Source organism: Hemiscyllium ocellatum, chromosome 11 (assembly GCF_020745735.1).
Source record: "Hemiscyllium ocellatum isolate sHemOce1 chromosome 11, sHemOce1.pat.X.cur, whole genome shotgun sequence".
NCBI classification, from domain to species: domain Eukaryota; kingdom Metazoa; phylum Chordata; class Chondrichthyes; order Orectolobiformes; family Hemiscylliidae; genus Hemiscyllium; species Hemiscyllium ocellatum.
In genome coordinates, this window is record NC_083411.1 from 51,909,323 (window position 1) to 51,932,053 (window position 22,731).

The 22,731-nt window shown below is 42.2% G+C and overlaps 1 protein-coding gene across 1 annotated transcript in view; it reads right to left on the reverse strand.

The window, feature by feature from the left end:
* Positions 1 to 22,731, reverse strand: part of LOC132819986 (sodium- and chloride-dependent neutral and basic amino acid transporter B(0+)-like) — a 90,003-nt gene that overhangs the window by 20,480 nt on the left and 46,792 nt on the right. Inside the window, exons 4-6 of the mRNA XM_060831919.1 lie at positions 17,416 to 17,569; positions 10,603 to 10,734; positions 1,882 to 1,988 (exon numbers count right to left, since the gene is read on the reverse strand). Of these exons, the coding sequence (XP_060687902.1) occupies positions 1,882 to 1,988; positions 10,603 to 10,734; positions 17,416 to 17,569 (393 nt within the window). The remainder of the gene's footprint in view (positions 1 to 1,881; positions 1,989 to 10,602; positions 10,735 to 17,415; positions 17,570 to 22,731) is intronic.

Consider the following 22,731-nt stretch of genomic DNA (forward strand, 5'->3'; position numbering starts at 1 on the left):
TACTTCTGATTCCCTAACTCCAGTACGATCACTTTCCAGGCTTCAAAACTTGTGAATTGTGTTTTATAATAAAAAAAAGATTGAGAGTAACTTCCTGGACCCATGCACAGGGTCACAGACAGGAATGTGAGTCCAAAATGCAGATATATGGAAATTAAAAGGTATTATTTAAATCATGAATTTCTTGTTTTCCAAGACTCACACCTTCCCTTAAGAGGCAAAATGCAGCAAGAATATGTACATAGTCGGCTGACTAGAAGAGCACCTCCCAATGTATTGAATAAGGGCAAACACTGTTGTAAGTCATTGGCTATTGGTACTTAAAATTGACACCAGTTGCAGGTCATACATTGGTTTCCTTGACTCAGAGGGAAACAACTTAAACATTTTTGAAATAAAATAAGATCATAAGGCTATAAGAGATAGGAAGATCATTATGCCTTTCAACCTATCAAGTCTATTCCACCATTCAATCATAGCTGATATGTTTCTCAACCCCATTCTCCTGCCATCTCCCCATAACCTATGATCCCCTGACTAATCAAGAACCTATCTTTCTGTCTTAAATATATTCAATGACTTGGCCTCCATTGTCTTCTGCAGAAATGAGTCCCACAGATTCACCCTTCATCTCAGCTCTGAGGCTTCGTACCATCACTCTAAGGCTGTGTCTCGGGTCCTATCAGACTCTATATAGGCCTTTCAGTATTTTGCAAGTTTCAATAAGATCCCTCTCATCCTTCTGAATCCCATCAAGTAGAAACCCGAAGTCCCTAACTGCTCCTCCTATGACAAGCCATTCATCCCCATGATCATTCTTGTAAGCCTCCTCCTCCTCCAATGCCAGCACATCCTTCCTTAGAAGCAGAGCCCAAAACTGCTTGCAATTTGCCAAAAGTAATCTGAACAGATACTTTACGATCACAACAGTATATTCCTGCTCTTGCATTTTAAGCCTTTTAGAATAAATTCTAAAATTGCATTTGCCTTCCCAGCACCCAACTGAACCTGCATATTCACATCAAGAAAATCCTGAACTAGGACTCTGAAATTCCTTTGTGCTTCTGATATCCGAAGACTTGCTCCATTTAGAAAATATTCTGCGCTCTACTTTTCCAACCAAAGTGCATAATTCCACACTTGCCACAGTGTTCCATCTGCCACTTCTTCATCTACTCTCCAAGTCTTTCTGCAGCCTCCCTACCTCCTCAACATTATCTGTCCCTCCACCTATCTCTGTTTAACACACATGTTGTTCTGAAACTTGTTGCTACTCTCACTCCCATTTGTAAAACCAATGACGTTTGAAATCTGCGTCCTGGTCCTGATCTTCAAATTTCCTTTCAGGCTCAAAATCCAGCATCCAATCTCATGACCCCTAATCCTAAAGGTCAAGGAGTGAATGTAAATCATTCATTGTGTTACTGATGACATTGAATGAAGATTTTGAGGGAGATGAGCCTGAGATGAAAACAAAGAGAAAAACTGAACTCTGTACCAGACAGTAGTAATGTAGGTACTGATAATAAAAGGTTGAAACTACCTTAGCTTCCCTACATCTACAATCCAGGTAGAGTAAAGCAGCTGAGAATGACCAACAGTGACAATACTAAAGGAGAGATGATTTTCTTTGCCCTGACAATCTTTCACTTCAGTGACTCAGTGACATGATCCTTGGAGCTGGATCCTGTCCAAGTCTCTCTGCTGTACAATCACAATGAAGTTGGTTATCGAAAGCATTGGCTACTTTTCTTATGACAGATCAACAGAATAAAATATGAACAGTCACGGAATGTCCCCAGTCAAAGTGAACACTGCACCTTTGGGAGTCCTGCTGCATGTTTCATCTGCTCCCCACCAACTGAAGCAGTCTGCCCATGGTAGGGGTGATTGGAAGGAAGCAAACAGGTAGTACAGACTGTAACCAATAATGCAGGCATAGGAAATGTTGGCAATTATGATCAGAAGGACCATGGTGACTCCAACACCTTAAAATTGAACAAAGGAAAAAGAGCTTAGAAACAATACTGTTTATTTGAAATAAAATTGTTCTCTTGAATTCAATTGCAATGTATTTCCAACTAGAATATGTTTAATGTAATTTGAGAGAGAAAGAGGGAGACAGTGTTTTGAAATAAGGCAGCCATGGTTGACTGATGTTGCTTCTCTCCAGTCTGAACTTATAAAGTTGAAAATAAGCCATCAACTTTATTATCCCTGTTTTGAATATAAGCACAGGTCATCCTCAGAGTTCAGAAATTATGATAAAGTTACAGACAATTAGGTTCAGAATCTAAACAAGAATTGGACAAGAGAATATTATTCTGTTGTTACAACTATCCCTCTAGTATTGCCATTGTCTTAGTGGGTGTTAGATTTGGTCAGCATTTCCAACAATGTTCAGCTAAAATTGTTGAGTGGATGATCCACCTTGGCCTCATCCGACGGTCGCCAGCATCACAGATGCCAGTCTTCAGCCAAATCAATTCACTCCACTTGGTGTCAAGAAACAGTTAGAGTCACTGCATAGTGCAAGGGATTTGGGCCCTGACAGCGTTACAGCAACAGTACTGAAGAGTTGTGCTCCAGAATTCATCGCCAAGCTCTTACAGTACAGTAAGAACACTGGCATATACCTGACAACATGAAACATTGACCAGATATGTTCTGGACACAAAAGCCAATTACTGCCCTAACAGTCCACTCTCTCAATCATCGGAAACAACCTGCTCAGTGACACCCAGCTTGTGTTCCTCCAGGGTCACTCAGTGCCTGGCCTTGGTTTAAACAAAACAGCTGGATTCCAGAGGTATGGTGGAAGTGACAGTCCTTGACATCAAGGCCGCATTTGCCCGTGTGTGGCATCAAGAAGCCTGAGCAAACTGAAATCAATTAGTGTCAAGGGACAAACTCTTCACTTGTTCGAGTCATACCTGGAACACTGAAAGATGGATATGGATGCCGGAGGCCAGTCATCTCAGCTCTAGGACATCTCTGCAAGAGTTCATCAGGCAAAGTCTTAGAGAGAATTGTAAGGGATAGGATTTATGAACATCTGGATAGGAATAATGTGATCAAGGATAGTCAACATGGTTTTGTGAAGGGCAGGTCGTGCCTCACAAACCTTATTGAATTCTTTGAGAAGGTGACTAAGGAGGTGGATGAGGGTAAAGCGGTAGATGTGGTGTATATGGATTTTAGTAAGGCATTTGATAAGGTTCCCCATGGTAGGCTACTGCAAAAAATACGGAGGTATGGCATTGAGGGTGAGTTGGAGGTTTGGATTAGGAATTGGCTGGCTGGAAGAAGACAGAGGGTAGTAGTTGATGGTAAAGGTTCATCTTGGAGTGCAGTTACTAGCAGTGTTCCGCAAGGATCTGTTTTGGGACCATTGCTGTTTGTCATTTTTATAAATGACCTGGAGGAGGGGCTAGAAGGCTGGGTGAGCAAGTTTGCGGATGATACAAAAGTCGGTGGAGTTGTTGACAGTGAGGAAGGATGTGGCAGATTACAGCGGGATATAGATAAGCTGCAGAGCTGGACAGAAAGGTGGCAAATGGAGTTCAATGTAGGTAAGTGTGAAGTGATTCACTTTGGTAAGAGTAACAAGAAGATGGAGTACTGGGCTAATAGTCGGATATTTGGTAGTGTGGATGAGCAGAGGGATCTTGGTGTCCATGTACACAGATCTCTGAAAGTTGCCACCCAGGTAAATAGTGCTGTGAAAAAGGCATATGGCGTACTGGCTTTTATTGGTAGAGGAATTGAGTTCCGGATTCCTGAGCTCATGTTGCAGTTGTATAAGACTCTGGTGCGGCTGCATCTGGAGTATTGTGTGCAGTTTTGGTCGCCATACTATAGGAAGGATGTGGAGGCACTGGAACGGGTGCAGAGGAGGTTTACCAGGATGTTGCCTGATATGGTAGGAAGATCGTATGAGGAAAGGCTGAGGCACTTGGGGCTGTTTTCATTGGAGAAGAGAAGGTTTGGGGGTGACTTGATAGAGGTGTACAAGATGATTTGGGGTTTAGATAGGGTTGACCATGAGAACCTTTTTCCAAGTATTGAGTCAGCTATTACGAGGTGGCATAGCTTTAAATTAAGGGGTGGTAGGTATAGGACAGATGTTAGGGGTAGATTCTTTACTCAGCGAGTCGTGAGTTCATGGAATGCCCTGCCAGTAGCAGTGGTGGACTCTCCCTCTTTATGGGCATTTAAACGGGCATTGGATAGACATATGGAGGATAGTGGGCTAGTGTAGGTTAGGTGGGCTTGGATCGGCGCAACATTGAGGGCCAAAGGGCCTGTACTGCGCTGTATTGTTCTATGTTCTAGGTTAGTGTCTGAGGTCCAACCATCTCTAACTGTTTCATCAATGATCTTCCCTCCACCATAAGGTCAGAAGTAGGCATGTTCACAATGATTGCACAATGTTCAGCAATATTCGCAACTCCTCAGATACTGAAGAAGTCCTGAACAATATCCAGGCTTGGGCTGACAAGTGGCAAGTAACACTCCTACCACCCAAATGCCAGGCAATGACCATTTCCAACAAGAGACAATCTAACCACTGCTCCATGATATTCAATGGTGTTACCATCAATGAATACCCCCACAATCAATATCCTTGTTGTCACCATTAACCAGAAACTCAACTGGACTTACTATACAAACACAATGGTGACAAGAGCTGGTCAGAGGCTAGGAATACTGCAGGAGTAACTCACCTCCTGTCTCCCCAAGCTTGTTATCATCTACAAGGCATAAGTCAGGAGTTTAATTGAATATTCCTCACTTGCCTGCTCCAAGAGCACGCCAGAAGTTTGACACCCTCCAGGACAAAGCTGCTTACTTGATTGGCAAAACATCTACAAGCATCCATTCCCTTCACACCGATACACAATTGCAACAGTTTGTGCTACCTACAAGATGCACTGCAGAAATTTACCAAGGCTCCTTTGAAAGCACCTTCCAAACCCATGACCACTTCCATCTAGAAAGACAAGGGCAGAAAATACAGGGGAATACCACTACCTGCAAAAATCCCCTCTAAAACGATCACCATGCTGACTTGGAAATATACCATTGATCCTTCACAGTCACTTGGTCAAAATCCTGGAATTCCTTTCCAAAGGACATTGTAGGGAAACCTACAGCGCATAGACTGCAGAGGTTCTAGAAGGCAGCTCATCACTACTTCTCATGAGTAACTAGCGATAGGCAATAAATGCTGGCCCAGCCAGAGAAAACAAGTTCCTTGAACGAATAAGAAAAAAGCTCATTGAAGAACAATCTTAGCAGGACTTATACATTTAGTGGTAAGGTCTTGGGGTCTGTTGCTGAACAAAGAGACCTGAACAAAGAGTGCAGGTTCATAGCTCCTTGAAAGTGGAGTCGCAGGTAGATAGGATAGTGAAGAAGGCTTTTGGTATGCTTTCCTTTATCAGTCAGAGTATTGAGTACAGGAGCTGGGAGGTCGTGTTGCGGCTGTACAGGACATTTGTTAGGCCACTGTTGGAATATTGTGTGCAATTCTGGTCTCCTTCCTATTGGAAAGATATTGTGAAACTTGAAAGGGTTCAGAAGAGGTTTACAAGGATGTTGCCAGGGTTGGAGGATTTGAGCTATAGGGAGAGGCTGTACAGACTGGGGCTGTTTTCCCTGGAGCGTCGGAGGCTGAGGGGTGACCTTATAGAGGTTTACAAAATTATGTGAGGCATGGATAGGATAAATAGACAAAGTCTTTTCCCTGGGGTGTGGGAGTCCAGAACTAGAGGGCATAGGTTTAGAGTGAACGGGGAAAGATATAAAAGAGACCTAATAGGCAACTTTTTCTTACAGAGGGTGGTACATGTATGAAATGAGCTGCCAGAGGAAGTAGTGGAGGCTGGTACAATTGCAACATTTTAAAGGCATTTGGATGGGTATATGAAAGGAAGAGTTTGGAGGGATATGGGCCAGGTGGGGCTAGATTGGGTTGGGATATCTGGTCTGCATGGAAGGGTTGGACCAAAGGGTCTGTTTGCAGGCTGTACATCTCTATGACTATATAACTTGGCACCATTGATAAGTACCAGAGTTGGTTTTAGCTCCTCCCTCGTTTCCTCAATGTCTATTTCATTTGAGGGTTTAATCCCGCACCTGATGTCCAAGTGAGCATTCTTCAACCTAAAAACTAACCACTGAAACATTGAACTCCATCAACTATTAACTCGCTGGGTCCAGACTTGACCCAATGTGTAGTATGCAGTTTGGTTTTTTTTTTACCAAGGATTGGGAATCAGTGACAGGATCCTTGGTTTGTGTTTTCCAACTTAAACTGAGGGCACAGTTCTCACTGCAGCTCATAACTAGCTGCTTTGCTAACCCATATCTTGTGATTTAGCTTTAATTTAATTCAAAGTAGAACAGCAACTGCTGGTGTGAGTTTATCTTCAGCAGGATGTTTTACCAGATGTGACAATGCTTATGTGATCCCCAATAACATAAGAAACTGAGTGTGAATATCATGGGTTTGAAGAGACTGTTAAACATTTGTTACAATTAACTATTGCAAACAAGTGGTACACTCCTGAGGCAAAATAGCATCTGGGCTGATATTTTACAACAGAATAAGGATAACTTTTCCAAAACAGATATACATGGTTGTGCAGAGGCACATGGAATTAATTTGACAATTATGCACACAGGTAAGACAGAGTTTAAAGATTAATGTTTCAAAATTCAATGTAATGTTTTGAAAGTTTGACAATTTTTCCTGACTTGGTGGATGTATGTCCACCTGGAAAGGTACTCATTGATCTCTGTTGCACTTGTTTGACAACTTGGTTAGTTGCTGCTGGTTGCTATTAATCAACCCTACCACACAACATCATCAGAGGGTTCAACTCTCAATCTCTTCATGCATGATTGGTCTGTCATAAATTGTTCAGAGCTGGCTTCTGTTCCTTTATCATGTAATATCATGAGCTGCAATACATTTCTGTGACCTGGGCTGGTTGCATATTTTAGAAACCTTTGCTGGTATCCAAAGATTTGTATTTCTAACTCTCACTCTCTGCCCAGTGAGCAATTTTGGAGATTCTTACTTGGGACACCAAATAACCTAAAAATACCACCATTGTGTCAGTGACACTTGTACTCATTTTGCTGCTAATTCACCAAAAAATGGGTGATTTAGAGAAGTAATCTGTCACAAGGAAGTAATCTCCCCATACAATATGAACAGCTCTGTTGCTACTTTGCTGAAGAATTGGATGAAATATCATATGGATATAGAGTCTCCCACTGTTTATATATTGCATTCGTGAGTCATTGAATATCCCGATTCATCCCTGGATTGTTATGCCAATCATTTTGAACTTTCAATACTCATGCGTTCCTGTGGTAACATGGGCATGATTTGAAACTGCGCCCAATGAAAACAATTCACATTGTCCAAAGTATAACATGTCAGCCTTGAGAGCACATTTAATTTCATAGTTTAGGTGATCATGGTGCAGATCAAGATGAATATCTTTGTATTTTGGATAAGCTGTTCTGTAAATCATATGCAATCATCTTGGCTACCTGGCTTAATTACTACTTCAAAGTTATAACTTTACCAATTCTTGACTAATTCAATTGCACCATATGTGACTTGTTCTGCATGGTGGGTGTGGTTTGAATGTCATGATTTGAGACTGCACTTAGATCTGTACATACTGGTAACCATGTATCTGTTAGACTAAATATTTCGGGAAGCCAGTGAGAGTTTGCGCATTGACACTCATTGACAATACATACAATTGTTGATCTGCTGTCTCCACTGAGAGATGGTTTCTCATAGCCTGTACCATGGAACATTACTTGCTCAGGTGCATGTCATTGAGGCCATATAGTGGTTACATGGTAACACTAACTCCGGTGTTGATTTTAGCTTTTATCTTGTATCACACTGCCTTCTCAGGACACATGATATTAAAGAGCTCCTGATTGCTTTCTACTCCCAACACAGAGTGTGAGATTAACATCATGTAAAGCCTGCTCATTTTCTAAAATTTGCCTTTCATTTGGTTGACTCTGAACCTCATCAATGTGGTTGCCTTGGTGCACCTTGGTAACAGTTTCCTTGTTGCTGATGATTTGTTATTACTCTATACTGTCATGTTGGTCGCTTGTTGGTTTAATGTAAGGGCCTGACTTGGCTTTTGGAAACAGATTTCCTGCACATAGCCATGTCCCTTGATGCTACAGATATCAAAAAATAGAGCATGGACTTTGGAGAAGTGCAACAAACTACTGCTATTGGAGCTTTTGTTGGTTTCTGTGCTTTACTGACCATTGCAATAGTATTGGTAGCATGTAATCGTTGCTGGCCTGCCACGACATCTTCATAGATCTGTCTACCCTCAAGTAATAGGTCAAGACTGTGGCCCTTCTTATTGCACAAATGTTTCTTCCAACTGACTTTAATTCATGTGAATGTGATAATCAACTCATTAATATTCTCTGGCCGTTCCTCTTCAGTAAAGTCACACTCATGCCCTTTGCTTTGGCATCCTCCAACAAACTGGTGAATAGTCTCTTGAGGATTCTTGTCTATTTGAAATGATGTCAAGTCTGTTCATCCTGAAGTGAATTCTTATCTTGATCTGCTCTTCAAGATCTTTCCAAATCATATCCAGACTTTTCTGATCCACCCAGAAAAACTGTGCATGTTAATAATGTGAAGCTCCTCCTTGTCAAGTCATAAAATCCCTACGGAGTGGAAGCAGGCCATTCAGCTCATTGAGTCTGCATGACCCTCTGAACAGCATCCCATCCAAAACCAATCTCTTACCCTATCCCTGCAACTCTCCATTTCCCCTCGCTAATCCACCTAACCTACACATCCCTGGACGCTATCAGCAATTTAGCACAGCCAATCCACCAAACATGCATATCTTTGGACCGTGAGAGGAAACCCAAGCACCTGGTGGGACCCATCTGAAATGGGCAGAATGTGTAAACTCCACATAGACAGTTGCCTGAGGGTCAATTCAAACCCAGATCCCTGGCAATGTAAGGCCACTGTACCTCCCTGAGTTCTGACAAGATTTTTAAGAGTTCTTTTCATGGCCTCACCTAGACCTTGATCTGCAAAATAGAACTGCATGAAGTTTTGGAACAGTAAAATCAGTGAAGGTGTTGCTGGATGCCAAATCCATACCAGTTTTGTTGCTATCCATGAGTTGGCCTTTACAAAAACACCAGCTTTTGCTGTGTGTCTCTGATATTTTTGTCTCTCCAAATTATACTGCTCTTTCCTTAAGAACAAAGACGTTTGTAATTGTCATTATGTATTAACTTCCATCAACCGAGCTTTCTAGGATTCAAGTTTTCTGTAATGCACTGGCCTTTGTCATAGCTCAAGGGCATTCTTTAGCATTTTAATTTGTTTTTATTACCAAGGAAATCTTAGAAATGTATTTTACCTTGAAAGAATTTGCATCCTAATGAAAATTAGAAATATGTTCCATTGTTCTCGTGCTTAATGCTCCATCTACAGATGTGTACAATTGTCTGTACTCTGAAAAACTGATGCTGTTTAAGGATAACAAACTTCTCCCTATTCCAAACTGTCTGCTTCCAAAGTCATGCTGGACATCAATTTGTTTTCTAAATATGTACCTCTATGATGTCTTTAAGAGATAGTAACTGCTGTTGCTATGGTGTGAGTTTGCCTCCACCAGGGTGTTTTACCTGATGGGGCAATGCTTTTGTTATCTAACACAATGTCAGAAACTGGGCATGATATTGTGGTATTGGGCAACCCAACAGACATTCATTACATTGCTCAAGCATACACATTTCTGAGCTAGTAGTTTGCTATTAGTTTACAATAGTTGGGCATGTTACTAGTCAAGTTTCCTGGAGATGGTGGTATACTGGAGGAGTCACTGGCTTGGTAGTCAAGAAGCTCAGGTTAATGCTCAAGGGACATGGGTTCAAATCTCACCACAGCAACTTGATACAATTTACAAGGGCAGCACAGTGGCTCAGTGGCTCGCTCTGCAGCCTCACAGCGCTAGGGACCTGAGTTTGATTCCGGCCTCGGACGACTGTCTGTGTGGAGTTTGCATAGTCTCCCTGTGTCTGTGTGGGTTTCCTCTAGGTGCTCTGGTTTCCTCCCACAAAACAAAGATGGGTTGGCCATGCTAAATTGTCTGTTGTGTTAGTCAGAGGGAAATGTATCTGGGTGGGTTACTCTTTAGAGGGTCAGTGTGGACTTGGTGGGCCCAAGGGCCTGTTTCTGCACTGTAGGGAATCTAATCTAATCATTCTTTAAATGATCCAAGGAAAAATTGACTCTGAAAAAACAATGAGATTTGGAGTCAACCATCCAGGTGAACTGAACACAATCACAATCACGCGCATTTAATGAATAAGAAACTAAACTAACATCAGTGTTAATCACTGACATATCTTGGTGTAACATAACAAAGTTTTCAAAGAGAATGACAGCAAGGCTCAGATACACTCTCATTTAATCACTCAATTATAACTAGTTTATTAATATGAATTAAACATTAAAATGCATTGAAATTGTTGCTGAGTTTTAATTATTCAATAATCTCTAACCTTGTAACATTGGTACAGATTTCCACACTGCAACAGGCCCGAGGCTGGCAAACTGTCCAAAGGAAGATTCCAAGAAAAATATTGGTATCCCAACAAGACCCAGCATGATTGAGTAGGGAATAAGAAATACACCTGGAAAATAGAATAAAAAGGTGAAACAGGGTCCATGGATGTGAATTCCCAACATACTCTGCAGTTTCAAGTGGATGGTAACAACAACTTTATACTAACAGAGAAACAGGCCTAATCTTTAGAATCTCTCCTCATAACCAAACCCCTAAAATCCAGGTTATCATTCTTGTAAAACCATGTTGTACTCCCTCCAAGGCCAATATATCCTCCCTTAGATGTAGTGCCCAGATCTTCCCACAGTACTTCAATTGTGGTCGAACCAGGGTTTTGTATATCTGCAGCATACTGTCTACATCCTTGTATTCATGTCCTCGAGGTGTAAAAGCCAGATTCCATGAGCTTTCTTCATTATTTACTGTACCTGTTTGTGGTACTTTAAAGGTCCATGCACCTGAAGCCCCAAGTCTCTTTTGGCATCCATTGTGTTTAACTTGATGCCATCTAGGAAGTATCCAGGTCGATACTATATCGGTCAAAATGGATAACCACACACTTGCTTACATTGAACTTCATCTGCTACATTTTTGCCCAATTACTGAGTCTATCAAGAACCCTCTGCAATTTTATGCTGTTGACTACATTGTCTACAATGCCCCCTAACTTTGTGTCATCAGTATATTTGGATATATGATTTTCTATGTTATTATCCTAGTTGTCAATAAAAAATATGAATAATTGAGACCCTAACACAGATCCTTACGGGGACACCACTGGTCACATCCTGCAAATTTCAGGACCTACTCATTATCCTTATTTTCTGGCACCTGCCACTCAACCAATTTCTGAACTATATAAGTAATTTGCCCTCAATTCCATCAGCCTCTACCTTAGTTAATAAGCTCTTATGTGCAATTTATCACATGCCATCTGAAGTCCATACAAACAACAACCATAGACATTCCCCTGTCCACTATCTTAGTCATGGCTTCAAAAAATTAAATGAGGTTTGTCAGGCATGACCTACTGTCCCTGATTAACTGAAGAAATTTGAAGTGCTCAGTTATTTTATCCTTAATTAGAGACACCAACCAGTGCCCCAGCACAGATGTTAGGCTAACTGATCTATAAATCCCTGATTTTCCTCTTTCGCCCCTGTTCTAAAGTGGAATAATGTCTGCAATTCTTCAGTCCAGTGGGACAACTCCTGTATTGAGGGAACATTGAAAGATTAGTAAGAGTAAGGTTAATTAGTAAGAGCAGAGTAGTAATCCCAGGATTGCTATTGGTGCCATTGTCTAGTGAAGCTAGGAACGGAGAGTGTGTGCAGCTAAACACGTGGCTGCAGAGCTGGTATAGGAGGGAGGGCTTCAGGTATGTGGATCTTCTGCGGAAGGTGGGACCTGTACGGGTTGCACCTGATCTTGAGGGGCATCAATATCCTGGGCAGGAGGTTTGCTAGAGATCTTCGGGAGGGTTTAAACTAGTTTGGCAGAGGGATGGGAACTGGAACTATGGATCAAAGGATGTGGATGCTGGTGAACAGGCAGATACAGCATGCAGAGAGACTGTGAGGAAGGATAGGCAGTTGATAGGGCAAAGCTGCAGTCAGTGTGATGGGTCTATTTTAATGCAAGAAGTGTCAAGAATAAGGGTGATGAACTTAGAGCATGGAGCTACAATGGAGCATGGAGTTTCTTGAAGCTACAATGTTGTGGCTATTACGGAGGCTTTGATATCACAGGGGCAGGAATGGTTGCTGAATGTTCCGGGATATAGATGTTCCAATAGGAACAGAGATGGAGGTAAAATAGATGGGTGGGTGGCATTGCTAATAAGGGACAGTATAATAGTTGGAGAAAGGAAGATTGTCGGGGATGGTTTGTCCACTGAGTCATTATAAGTGGAAGTCAGAAACAGGAAAGGAGCAGTCACTTTATTGGGAGTTTTCTATAGATACCCAATAGCAACAAAGGCATGGAGGAGCCGATTGTGAGGCAGATTTTGACAAGGTGCATACGTAACAGGCTTGTGTCGGGTGACTTCAACTTCCCTAATATTGACTGGAACCTCCTTAGCGCAAATAGTTTGGATGCAGCAGATTTTGTCAGGTGTGTCCAAGAAGGATTCCTGATTAAATATTTAGCTAGGCCAACCAAAGGGGAGGCCATTTGGATTTGGTGCTTGGTAATAAACCAAGCCAGGTGACAGATCTCTTGGTGGGAGAACATTTCTGTTATAGTGATCACAACTCCCTGACCTTTACTATAGTCATGGAGAGGGATAGGAGCAGATGGTATGAGAAAGCATTTAGTTGGGGAAGGGGGAAATTACAATGCTATTAGGCAGGAACTGTGAATCATAAATTGGGAGTAGATATTCTCAGGGAAATGTACAACAGAAATGTTGAGGTTGTTTACGGAGAACTTACAGCAAGTGCGGGTAGGGCCAATCAGGGATAGTGATGGGAACTTGTGCCTGGAGTTGGCATTTGGGGAGGTCGTTAATGAATATGTTGTATGAGTATTCACTAGGGAGAGGGACCTTATTGTTTGTGAGGACAGCGTGAAACAGACTGATATGCTCAAACAGGTTGATGTTAAGAAGGAGGATATGCTGCAAATTTTGAAAAGCATGAGGATAGATAAGTCGCCTGAACCAGACGGGATATACCTAAGTTTGCTGCAGGAAGCGAGGGAAGAGATTGCTGTGCCTAAAGTGTTATGACACAGAGGTGAACCTCTCTCTTCATTAAACCAAACACCCAGAGAAGCTCACCTCACCTCATATTTCTAATATTTCAAGAAAATAACATCAATTCATTCTTTAACTCTAAAAGGGAACATCAAGCAACAAATATTCACAACACTAAGGCCCCTTTTCTCTTAACTGCTTAATACCTGCCTCCAATGCTATAATATACTGTTCCAATAAAACATTTATTAAAATTACATCAAATCAATTTCAAAACCTTTCAGTGGCTGTCATCTTTGGTGTCTTTCTTCTTCCGGCTGAAGACCTCACTGGATCATCTTCTTTCTTTTTACTGTTAAGATGTTTCGTATGAAAGGTACCTTTGATACAGAGTATTTCAATGTCTTGGGTCTCTCTCTCTCTCGATTGCAGTTGCTCTATCTGATTTTCAAAATGGCTGCCTTTTTCATTTTCCCCCAAAATTGGATCATCAGTTTGATGTTGGTAAAACAATAAATTCAAACTGGATTGGGTTTTAGTATCCTGAGGCATAATTTAAACTGTTTGTTTAAATTGGATTTGTTGCCAAAACAGCAAACAATTCAGGTTTCCATTTCACAGCCAAATGTTATATATTTTCAATTTTCCAGTACACTCAGACTGCTAGTTAAATCATATGACAGGTGCTTGTAAGCTCTCAGTGCAAAACAGCATTCACTCTTTCTTAAAGGTACAGGACATTACAACAGAAGTAATGATCTTCACATGCTCACTGGCTACTGGAGTAGTACCAGATGATTGGAGGGTGGCAAATGTCATTCCCTTGTTCAAAAAAGAGGAAATGGATAACCCTGGGAATTACAGACCAGTCAGTCTTACATCACTTGGTATTTGGATGATAGTAAAATGTAGGGTATGTAGGTTAGTTTGATCTTAGAATAGGATAAAAGGTCCGCGCAACATAGAGGGCTGAAGAGCCCGTACTGTTCTATGTTCTATCTGTGTATGACTGTGAGCGTGAGGAGTTAGAAGGGGAATAAAGTTATATGTTGATATTTGACAGTTGTTCATCTGGGGTTGGAATACATTATTCCTTATCTATTAATTTATTTATCAATCATAGATAGCAGTAGACAATCTTAAAGAATCACTGATTGATAATAAATTCAACCTTTACATTATAATATCAGTGTTTGGCACTGGTGCCTGGGAGATGATGTACAGGCTTTGTGGAGTTAGGGGTGAGTTACTTACTGCAATATTCCTAAACTCTGACCTACAACCAAGGGTAGGCTCATCGGCCTATAATTTTCCATCTTCTGTCTTGATCCTTTCTTGAACAAGGGAGTTACAATAGCAATTTTCCAATCATCTGAAACTTTCCTGACTCCAGTGATGTTTGAAAGATCACATTCAGCGCCTCCGCTATTTCTACAACTCAATCCTCAGTCGATTGACGAGGATGAAGTCAAGTATGTTTTTCACTCCTGTTGGTTTCCTCACCACCTACCACAGACCCAGTGTAGCAGTGAAGTTCTTTAGGACATAACCACCTGGATCAGTAGTGCTACTGCTGAGCCAGTCTTGATGGTCAATGTTGAAATCCCCCACCTAAAGGACATGTTGTGCCCTTGCCACCCTTAATGCTTCCTCCAAGTTTGTTCAGCATTGAGGAGTACTGATTCATCAGCTGAGGGAGGATGGTATGTGATAATCAGCAGGACCTTTTTGCCCCCTTTTTAACCTGAAGCCATGAGACTTCAAGGGTCTGGCGTCAATTTTGCAGACTCCCAGGGCAACTCCCTCCTGACTGTTCACTAGCTAGATAGGATGTCAGCTGGGCAGGAGGTCAGGTTCACAGTAGAGGCCAGCGGTCAGTTCTGTCGAGTATATGGAGTCACAGACAGACAGGACAGGGAAGAAGGCTTTTGGCATACTGTCTTTCATCAGTCAGGGCACTGAGTATAAATGCTGGGAAGTTATGTTGCACTTGTACAGGTTGTTGGTGAGGCCACATTTGGAGTGTTATGCTAAGTTTTGGTCTCCTTGCTAGAGGAAGGATGTTGTTAAACTGGGAAGAGTTCAGAAGAAATTTACAGGGATGGTGCCAGGATGCAATGGTCTGAGTTATAGGGAAAGGTTGAACAACCTAAGACTTTTTTCTTTAGAGCTGAAGAGATTGAGGAGTTTGTTATAGAAATGTATAATATCATGATAGGCATGGATAGAGTGAATGCACTCTGTCTTTTTTCCAGAATTGGGGAATCGAGGACAGGAGGGCATCGGTTTAAGGTTAGAGAGGAAAGAATAAAAGGGCCCTGAGGGGGATGTTTTGACGCAGAGGGTGGAATGCATCTGGAATGAGCTGCCAGCAGAAGGTTGATTACATTAACAACATCAAAAGGTATTTAGACAAGTACATAGATAGGAAAAGTTTAGAAGGAAATGGCTAAGTGCAGCGAAATGGGGTTAGCATGGATGGACAGTTTGGTAGGCATGGACCAATTTGGACCAAAGGGCTTGTCTCCATGCTGTAGGACTCTATGACTCTATGTTAATGTTGGGTTGGGTTGGGTCACATTTGACTGATGCAAGGAGTTGCTAGGTAGATGTCAACTCAGATCTGATGGATGTGGGGGTTTGGAGCAGGTCTGGACATGGCAGGGGTGTTAGATTTAATAATCTAACTTTCCTGATTAATTATTTTACTTAAATTCATCAGTACCTTCTGAAATTTCCGATGTAAATAGAGACTTTTGGAGTGTTCCAAGAATCGGAGAATTGTCTAGTGGAAAATCCAGTTTCCTGGGCAATACCTTCAGAGTGTGCTAGAATGGGGATTCCACAGAATATTCATGGTGACTCATCGTCGACACCAAATAATGACTGGCCTGCGTAAAATCCTTGACTTTATATCATTATAATAAATGTCTGCTGGTTTCTCTGATAGCATGATATCCAGACTCAGTCTCTTATGTTATGGTGGATAATATATAAGCATATATATACATTACTGGAGGCAAACTAAGATCGAAATGAAGATAAGTAATAACTGTAATCCAGGAGATAATGAAGTTCATTGATAACTCACTGTGAGATTGTAAAGTAGGTACAGCAACTTTGTTTTAGCTAGCACCTTATCAATGGGTATTCCTGATAAACCGACCAAAATTACGTGTTCAATATTGTGATCCATCATGATGTCCGTGTATTTCTGCTGTAAGTAAAGTCTAACAGTGATTCCACTAGCATGCTACAAAGACTGATTGAAACTTTATTCTTTTGTGTTTTCTATCCTTGTTTTAATCTTAACATCTGTTGATATTGCTGACAAGGACTTTATTATCTTAACTCCAAAGGAATCTTCCATAAAACTTGTAATGAATCAATCTATGCCTATTTAAACTGAAAATGTGGTCTACTCTGACTTGAACTAGACAAATGAAAAAGGGGCTACATGAGTTTTATTAATCTACTGTTTATTGAAAATGCTGGGAACAATCTGGGTCTTAATGACATTCTGTTGTGTTTTTAGAATTATTTCAGTTTTAGGAATTTAGCAATATAAAGTATTTAAAGGTATAAAAGTATAATGCTTTTTACTCCTGATGAGAAATGGGCCACAGATTCAAACTACAACCTGTAATGAGACAATCTGATTTGCTCAAAAGTCACTTGAATTAATTTCAACCACCACTTTGCACTTTAGTATTTAACTGTGCCATGTCCAGACTGTAACATTTCTAACCCCTGCACAATTGTTAGGATGTCAGAAAACACACAAGACCAGGCTATAGTCCAGCAGGTTTATTTGAAATCAGAAGCTTCTGGGGTTCTGCTGCTTCATCAGGTGAAGGTTAAACCTGTTGGATCATAACCTGGAGTTGTTGCATTCTGACTTTGCCTACTCCAGTCAAACACCGGCACCTCCACATCAATTGTTACGATGGGAAGCACTGACAAGAGCAATATCCAAGCCAACAGTCCTTAAAGATCATTGAAATGCTCCCTCTGCATTTCTATCCCCTTAATTCAAATTCCAGACAGTACCTCCTCCATTTTTGTAAGCCAGGAAAGGGAATCTCCAGACATTGCCTAGACCCACAGCACAGCCAATCATCGAGAGCAAGTAGTCAGTCTTCGAGGACCAGTTACCTCTCTTCACATTTTCATCATTTCTGTTCACTGCTGGATTGGCAGCACTCTTGGGGCAAAGAAAGGAATTGACTAAATTAGAAAGTAGATTTTCTCAATCTAAACTTAAGCACTTAGTTCAACTCTTCCCCACTGTAAAAACATTTCTTCATTCCCCAGTTAACAGCAATCACTTAGTAGTTTGGAAACAAGACGGGTGACTGCAGTTCACAAAAGCTAAAATCCCCAAAGAATCAGCACTTCTCAGGATTTTACATGAGTGTAATTTCATGTTTTGCTAAAATACTCACTGTATCTATTGGAGAGTGTGTTTCCTGTTCATTCTGTGAGAATTCAGATAAAGCCAACTCCCTCTGGTCCATCTTCAGACAGCCATGAATACTTTCTTCGCTTGCTCAGGAGCTGGATGTAAACCTTAAGGAGCAAATCTTGCCCGAAGATGTTCTATCTTTCCAAAATTCCAGGACTGTGATTAAGAACTGTTCAGCCTTTCACCAAGTAAATGACTGGTGAGAATGACAAGATGTGTCCAAAAGGGCAAGATCTAGTTGCTCAGGTCTGGGTGATGTCCACATTTCCTGACTATTTCTGATGCAATCTCCACACTAAAAATAATAGAATTTCAGGTTTGTTTCAGAATACTCAATGTCAGAATATATCTATTTTGCATCACATATTTCTCACCAATGCTTTGAAATGAGGAGGTCACACAATATAGAGAGAGGCCATGGCATGAATCAGCGTCTGCAGCTTTCACCGTGGGGTGGCTGTTACTCTGCACTACCTCAATGTTTCCAATTGACCAGGAATCTCTCCTACTATCCCTGCCTGCCATACAATTATCAGAAAGATTCAAAGATTGACTATTGAGTGACCATTCAGATTGAGGCTGAATGCAGCGCCAATATTTTGAAGTCTTGAGATTTCAAAGGACTTTGTCAGAGTGAACCAGACACAGGGGATTTGCTGTTGGGAAAATTAAAAATCCCATTCAGTTCCCTCACAGTCAGCTGGGGCATCATGACCAGGGCCTCCAAGCCCTCCGTTTCTTCCTCTACCGATGTTCCCAACAGTACCCTTCCATCGACACTCTCATTCGTTTGGCCAAACTGGTCCTGACACTTAACAATTTCTCCTTCGAATCCTCCCACTTCCTCCAGACCAAAGGGGTAGCCATGGGCACCCGAATGGGCCCCAGCTATGCCTGTCTCTTTGTTGGCTACGTAGAACAGTCCATCTTCCGTAATTACACCAACACCACTCCCCACCTCCTCCTCCGCTACATTGATGGCTGCATTGGCACCACCTCGTGCTCCCGCAAGGAGGTTGAGCAATTCAACAACTTCACCAAAACATTCCACCCTGATTTTAAATTTACCTGGACCATCTCTGACACCTCCCTCCTCTTCCTGGACCTCTCCATCTCCATTAATGACGACCGACTTGACACTGACATTTTTTACAAACCTACCGACTTCCACAGCTACCTGGATTACACCTCTTCCCACCCTACCTCCTGCAAAAATGCCAGCCTGTATTTCCAATTCCTCCATCTCCGCCATATCTGCTCCCATGAGGACCAGTTCCACCACAGAACACAACAGATGGCCTCCTTCCAATTTCCCTTCCCACGTGGTTAATGATGCCCTCCAACGCATCTCGTCTACACCCCTCACCTCTGCCCTCAGACCCCACCCCTCCAACTGTAACAAGGACAGAACCCCTCTGGTGTTCACCTTCCACCCTACCAACCTTTGCATAAACCAAATCATCCAATGACATTCCGCCACCTCCAAACGGACCCCACCACCAGGGATATATTTCTCTCCCCACCCCTTTCCGCCTTCCACAAAGACCATTTATCCGTGACTACCTGGTCAGGTCCACGCCCCCCTACAACCCACCCTCCCATGCTGGCACCTTCCCCTGCCACTGCAGGACTTGCAAAACCTGCGCCCCCACCGCCTCCCTCACCTCCATCCAAGGCCCTAAAGGAGCCTTCCACATCCATCAAAGTTTTACCTGCACATCCACCAATATCATTTATTGTATCCATTGGTCCTCTCTATATTGGGAAGACTGGACATCTGCACCAATCAACCCCACTGCCCTGTGACCCAACATTTCATCTCCCCCTCCCACTCTGCCAAGGACATGGACGTCCTGGGCCTCCTTCACCGCTGCTCCCTCACCACCCAATGCTTGGAGGAAGAATGCCTCATCTTCCGCCTCGGAACACTTCAACCCCAGGGCATTAATGTGGACTTCAACAGTTTCCTCATTTCTCCTTCCCCCACCTCACCCCAGTTCCAAATTTCCAGCTCAGCACTGTCCCCATGACTTGTCCTACCAGCCTATCTTCTTTTCAATCTATCCACTCGACCCTCCTCCCTGACCTATCACCTTCAACACCTCCCCCACTCACCTATTGTACTCTATGCTACTTTCTCCCCACCTCCACCCTTCTCTCATTTATCTCTCTACCCTTCAGGCACTCTGCCTGTATTACTGATGAAGGGCTTTTGCCTGAAACATCGATTTTACTGCTCCTCAGATGCTGCCTGAACTGCTGTGCTTTTACAACACCACTAATCCAGCATCAGAAATTTCACATGGTCTGACAAATCTCTATCAACGGAATATATATGTTATATGTTTTTGGAGATATTTCCCTGGTGCCAGGATCAAGGATGTCTCAGAGAGGGTGCAAAATGTTCTCAAGGAGGAGGGGTACCAGCAAGAGGTCATTGTCCATATTGGAACCAATGACATAGGAAGGGGAAAGGTTGAGATTCTGAAGGGAGATTACAGAGAATTAGGCAGGAATTTAAAAAGGAGGTCCTCAAGAGTAGTAATATCTGCATTACTCCCAGTGCTATGAGCTAGTGAGAGCAGGAATAGGAGGATAGAGTAGATGAATGCATGGCTGAGGAGCCAGTGTATGGGAGAAGGATTCACATTTTTTTGGATCATTAGAATCTCCTTTGGGGTAGAAGTGACCTGTACAAGAAGGACGGATTGCACCTAATTTGGAAGGGGACTAATATACTGGCAGGGAAATTTGCTTGAGCTGCTCGGGAGGATTAAAACTAGTAAGGTGGGGGTTAGTGGGGTGGGACCCAGGGAGATAGTAAGGAAAGAGATCGATCTGAGATGGTACAGTTGAGAATAGGAGCAAGTCAAACAGGGCAGGCAGGGACAAGATAGGACTAATAAATTAAACAGCATTTATTTCAATGCAAGGGGCCTGACAGGGAAGACAGCTGAACTCAGGGCATGATTAGGAATGTGCGTCTGGAACATCCCAGCAATTACAGAAACATGGCTCAGGGATGAGCAGGACTGGCAGCTTAATGTTCCAGGATACAAATGCTACAGGAAGGATAGAAAGGGAGGCGAGAGAGGAGGGGGAGTGGCATTTGTGATAAGGGAGGATATTCCTGGAAATATATCCAGGGAAGTTATTTAGGTGGAACTGAGAAATAAGAAAAGGATGATTACCTTATTGGGATTGTATTATAGACCTCCTAATAGTCAGAGAGAAATTGAGAAACAAACTTGCAAGGAGATCTCAGTTTTCTGCAAAAATAATAGGGTGGCTATGGCCAGGGATCTTAACTTTCCAAACGTGGACTGGGACTGCCATAGTGTTAAGGGTTTAGATGGAGAGGAATTTGTTAAGCGCATTACAAGAACATTTTCTGATTCAGTATGTGGATGTACCTACTAGGGAAGGTGCAAAACTTGATCTACTCTTGGGAAATAAGGCAGGGCAGGTGACTGAAGTGTCAGTGGGGGAGCACTTTGGGGCCAGTGACCATAATTCTATTAGATTTAAAACTGTGATGGAAAAGGATAGATCAGATCTAAAAGTTGAATTTTTAAATTGGAAAAAGGCCAATTTTGACAGTATTAGGCAAGAACTTTCAAAAGCTGATTGGGGGTAGATGTTCGCAGGTAAAGGGACGGCTGGAAAATGGGAAGCCTTCAGAAATGAGATAATGAGAATCCAGAGAAAGTATATTCCTGTTAGGGTGAAAGGAAAGGCTGGTGGTATAGGGAATGCTGGATTACTAACGAAATTGCGGACTTGGTTAAGAAAAAGAAGGAAGCATATGTAAGGTATAGACAGGATAGATCGAGTGAATCCTAAGAAGAGTATAAAGGCAGTAGGAGTATACTTAAAAGGGAAAGCAGGAGGGTAAAAAGGGGACATGAAATAGCTTTGGCAAATAGAATTCAGGAGAATCCAAAGGGTTTTTACAAATACATTAAGGACAAAAGGGTAACAAGGGAGAGAGGAGGGCCCCTCAAAGATCAGCAAGGCGGCCAGTGAGCCTGAAGTTGGTGGTGGGCAAGTTGTTGGAGAGAATCCTGAGGCACAGGATATACATGTATTTGGAAAGGCAAGGACTAATTAGGGATAGTCAGCATGATTTTATGCGTGGGAAATCATGTCTCACAAACTTGATTGAGTTGTTTGAAGAAGTAACAAAGAGGATTGATGAGGGTAGAATGGTAGATGTGATCTATATGAACTTCAGTACGGTGTTCGACAAAGTTCCCCATGGAAGACTGGTTAGCAAGGTCAGATCTCATGGAATACAGGGAGAACTAGCCATTTGGATATGGAACTGTTTCAAAGGTAGAAGACAGAGGGTGGTGGTGGAGGGTTGTTTTTCAGTCTGGAGGCCTATGACCAGTGGAGTGCCACAATGATCGGTGCTGGGTCCTCTACTTATTGTCATTTACATAAATGATTTGGATGCAAGCATAAGAGGTCTAGTTAGTAAGTTTGCAGATGACACCAAAATTGGAGGTGTAGTGGACAAAGAAGAAGGTTACCTCAGATTACAACAGGATCTTGACCAGATGGGCCAATGGGCTGAGAAGTGGCAGATGGAATTTAATTCAGATAAATGCGAAGTGCTGCATTTTGGGAGGCCAAATCTTAGCAGGACTTATACACTTAATGGTAAGGTCCTAGGGAGTGTTGCTGAACAAAGAGATCTTGGAGTGCAGGTTCATAGCTCCTTGAAAGTGGAGTCGCAGGTCGATAGGATAGTGAAGAAGACATTTGGTATGCCTTCCTTTATTGATCCGAGTATTGAGTACAGGAGTTGGGAGCTCATGTTGCTGCTGCACAGGACATTGATTAGGCCACTGTTGGAATATTGCATGCAATTCTGGTCTCCTTCATATCGGAAAGAT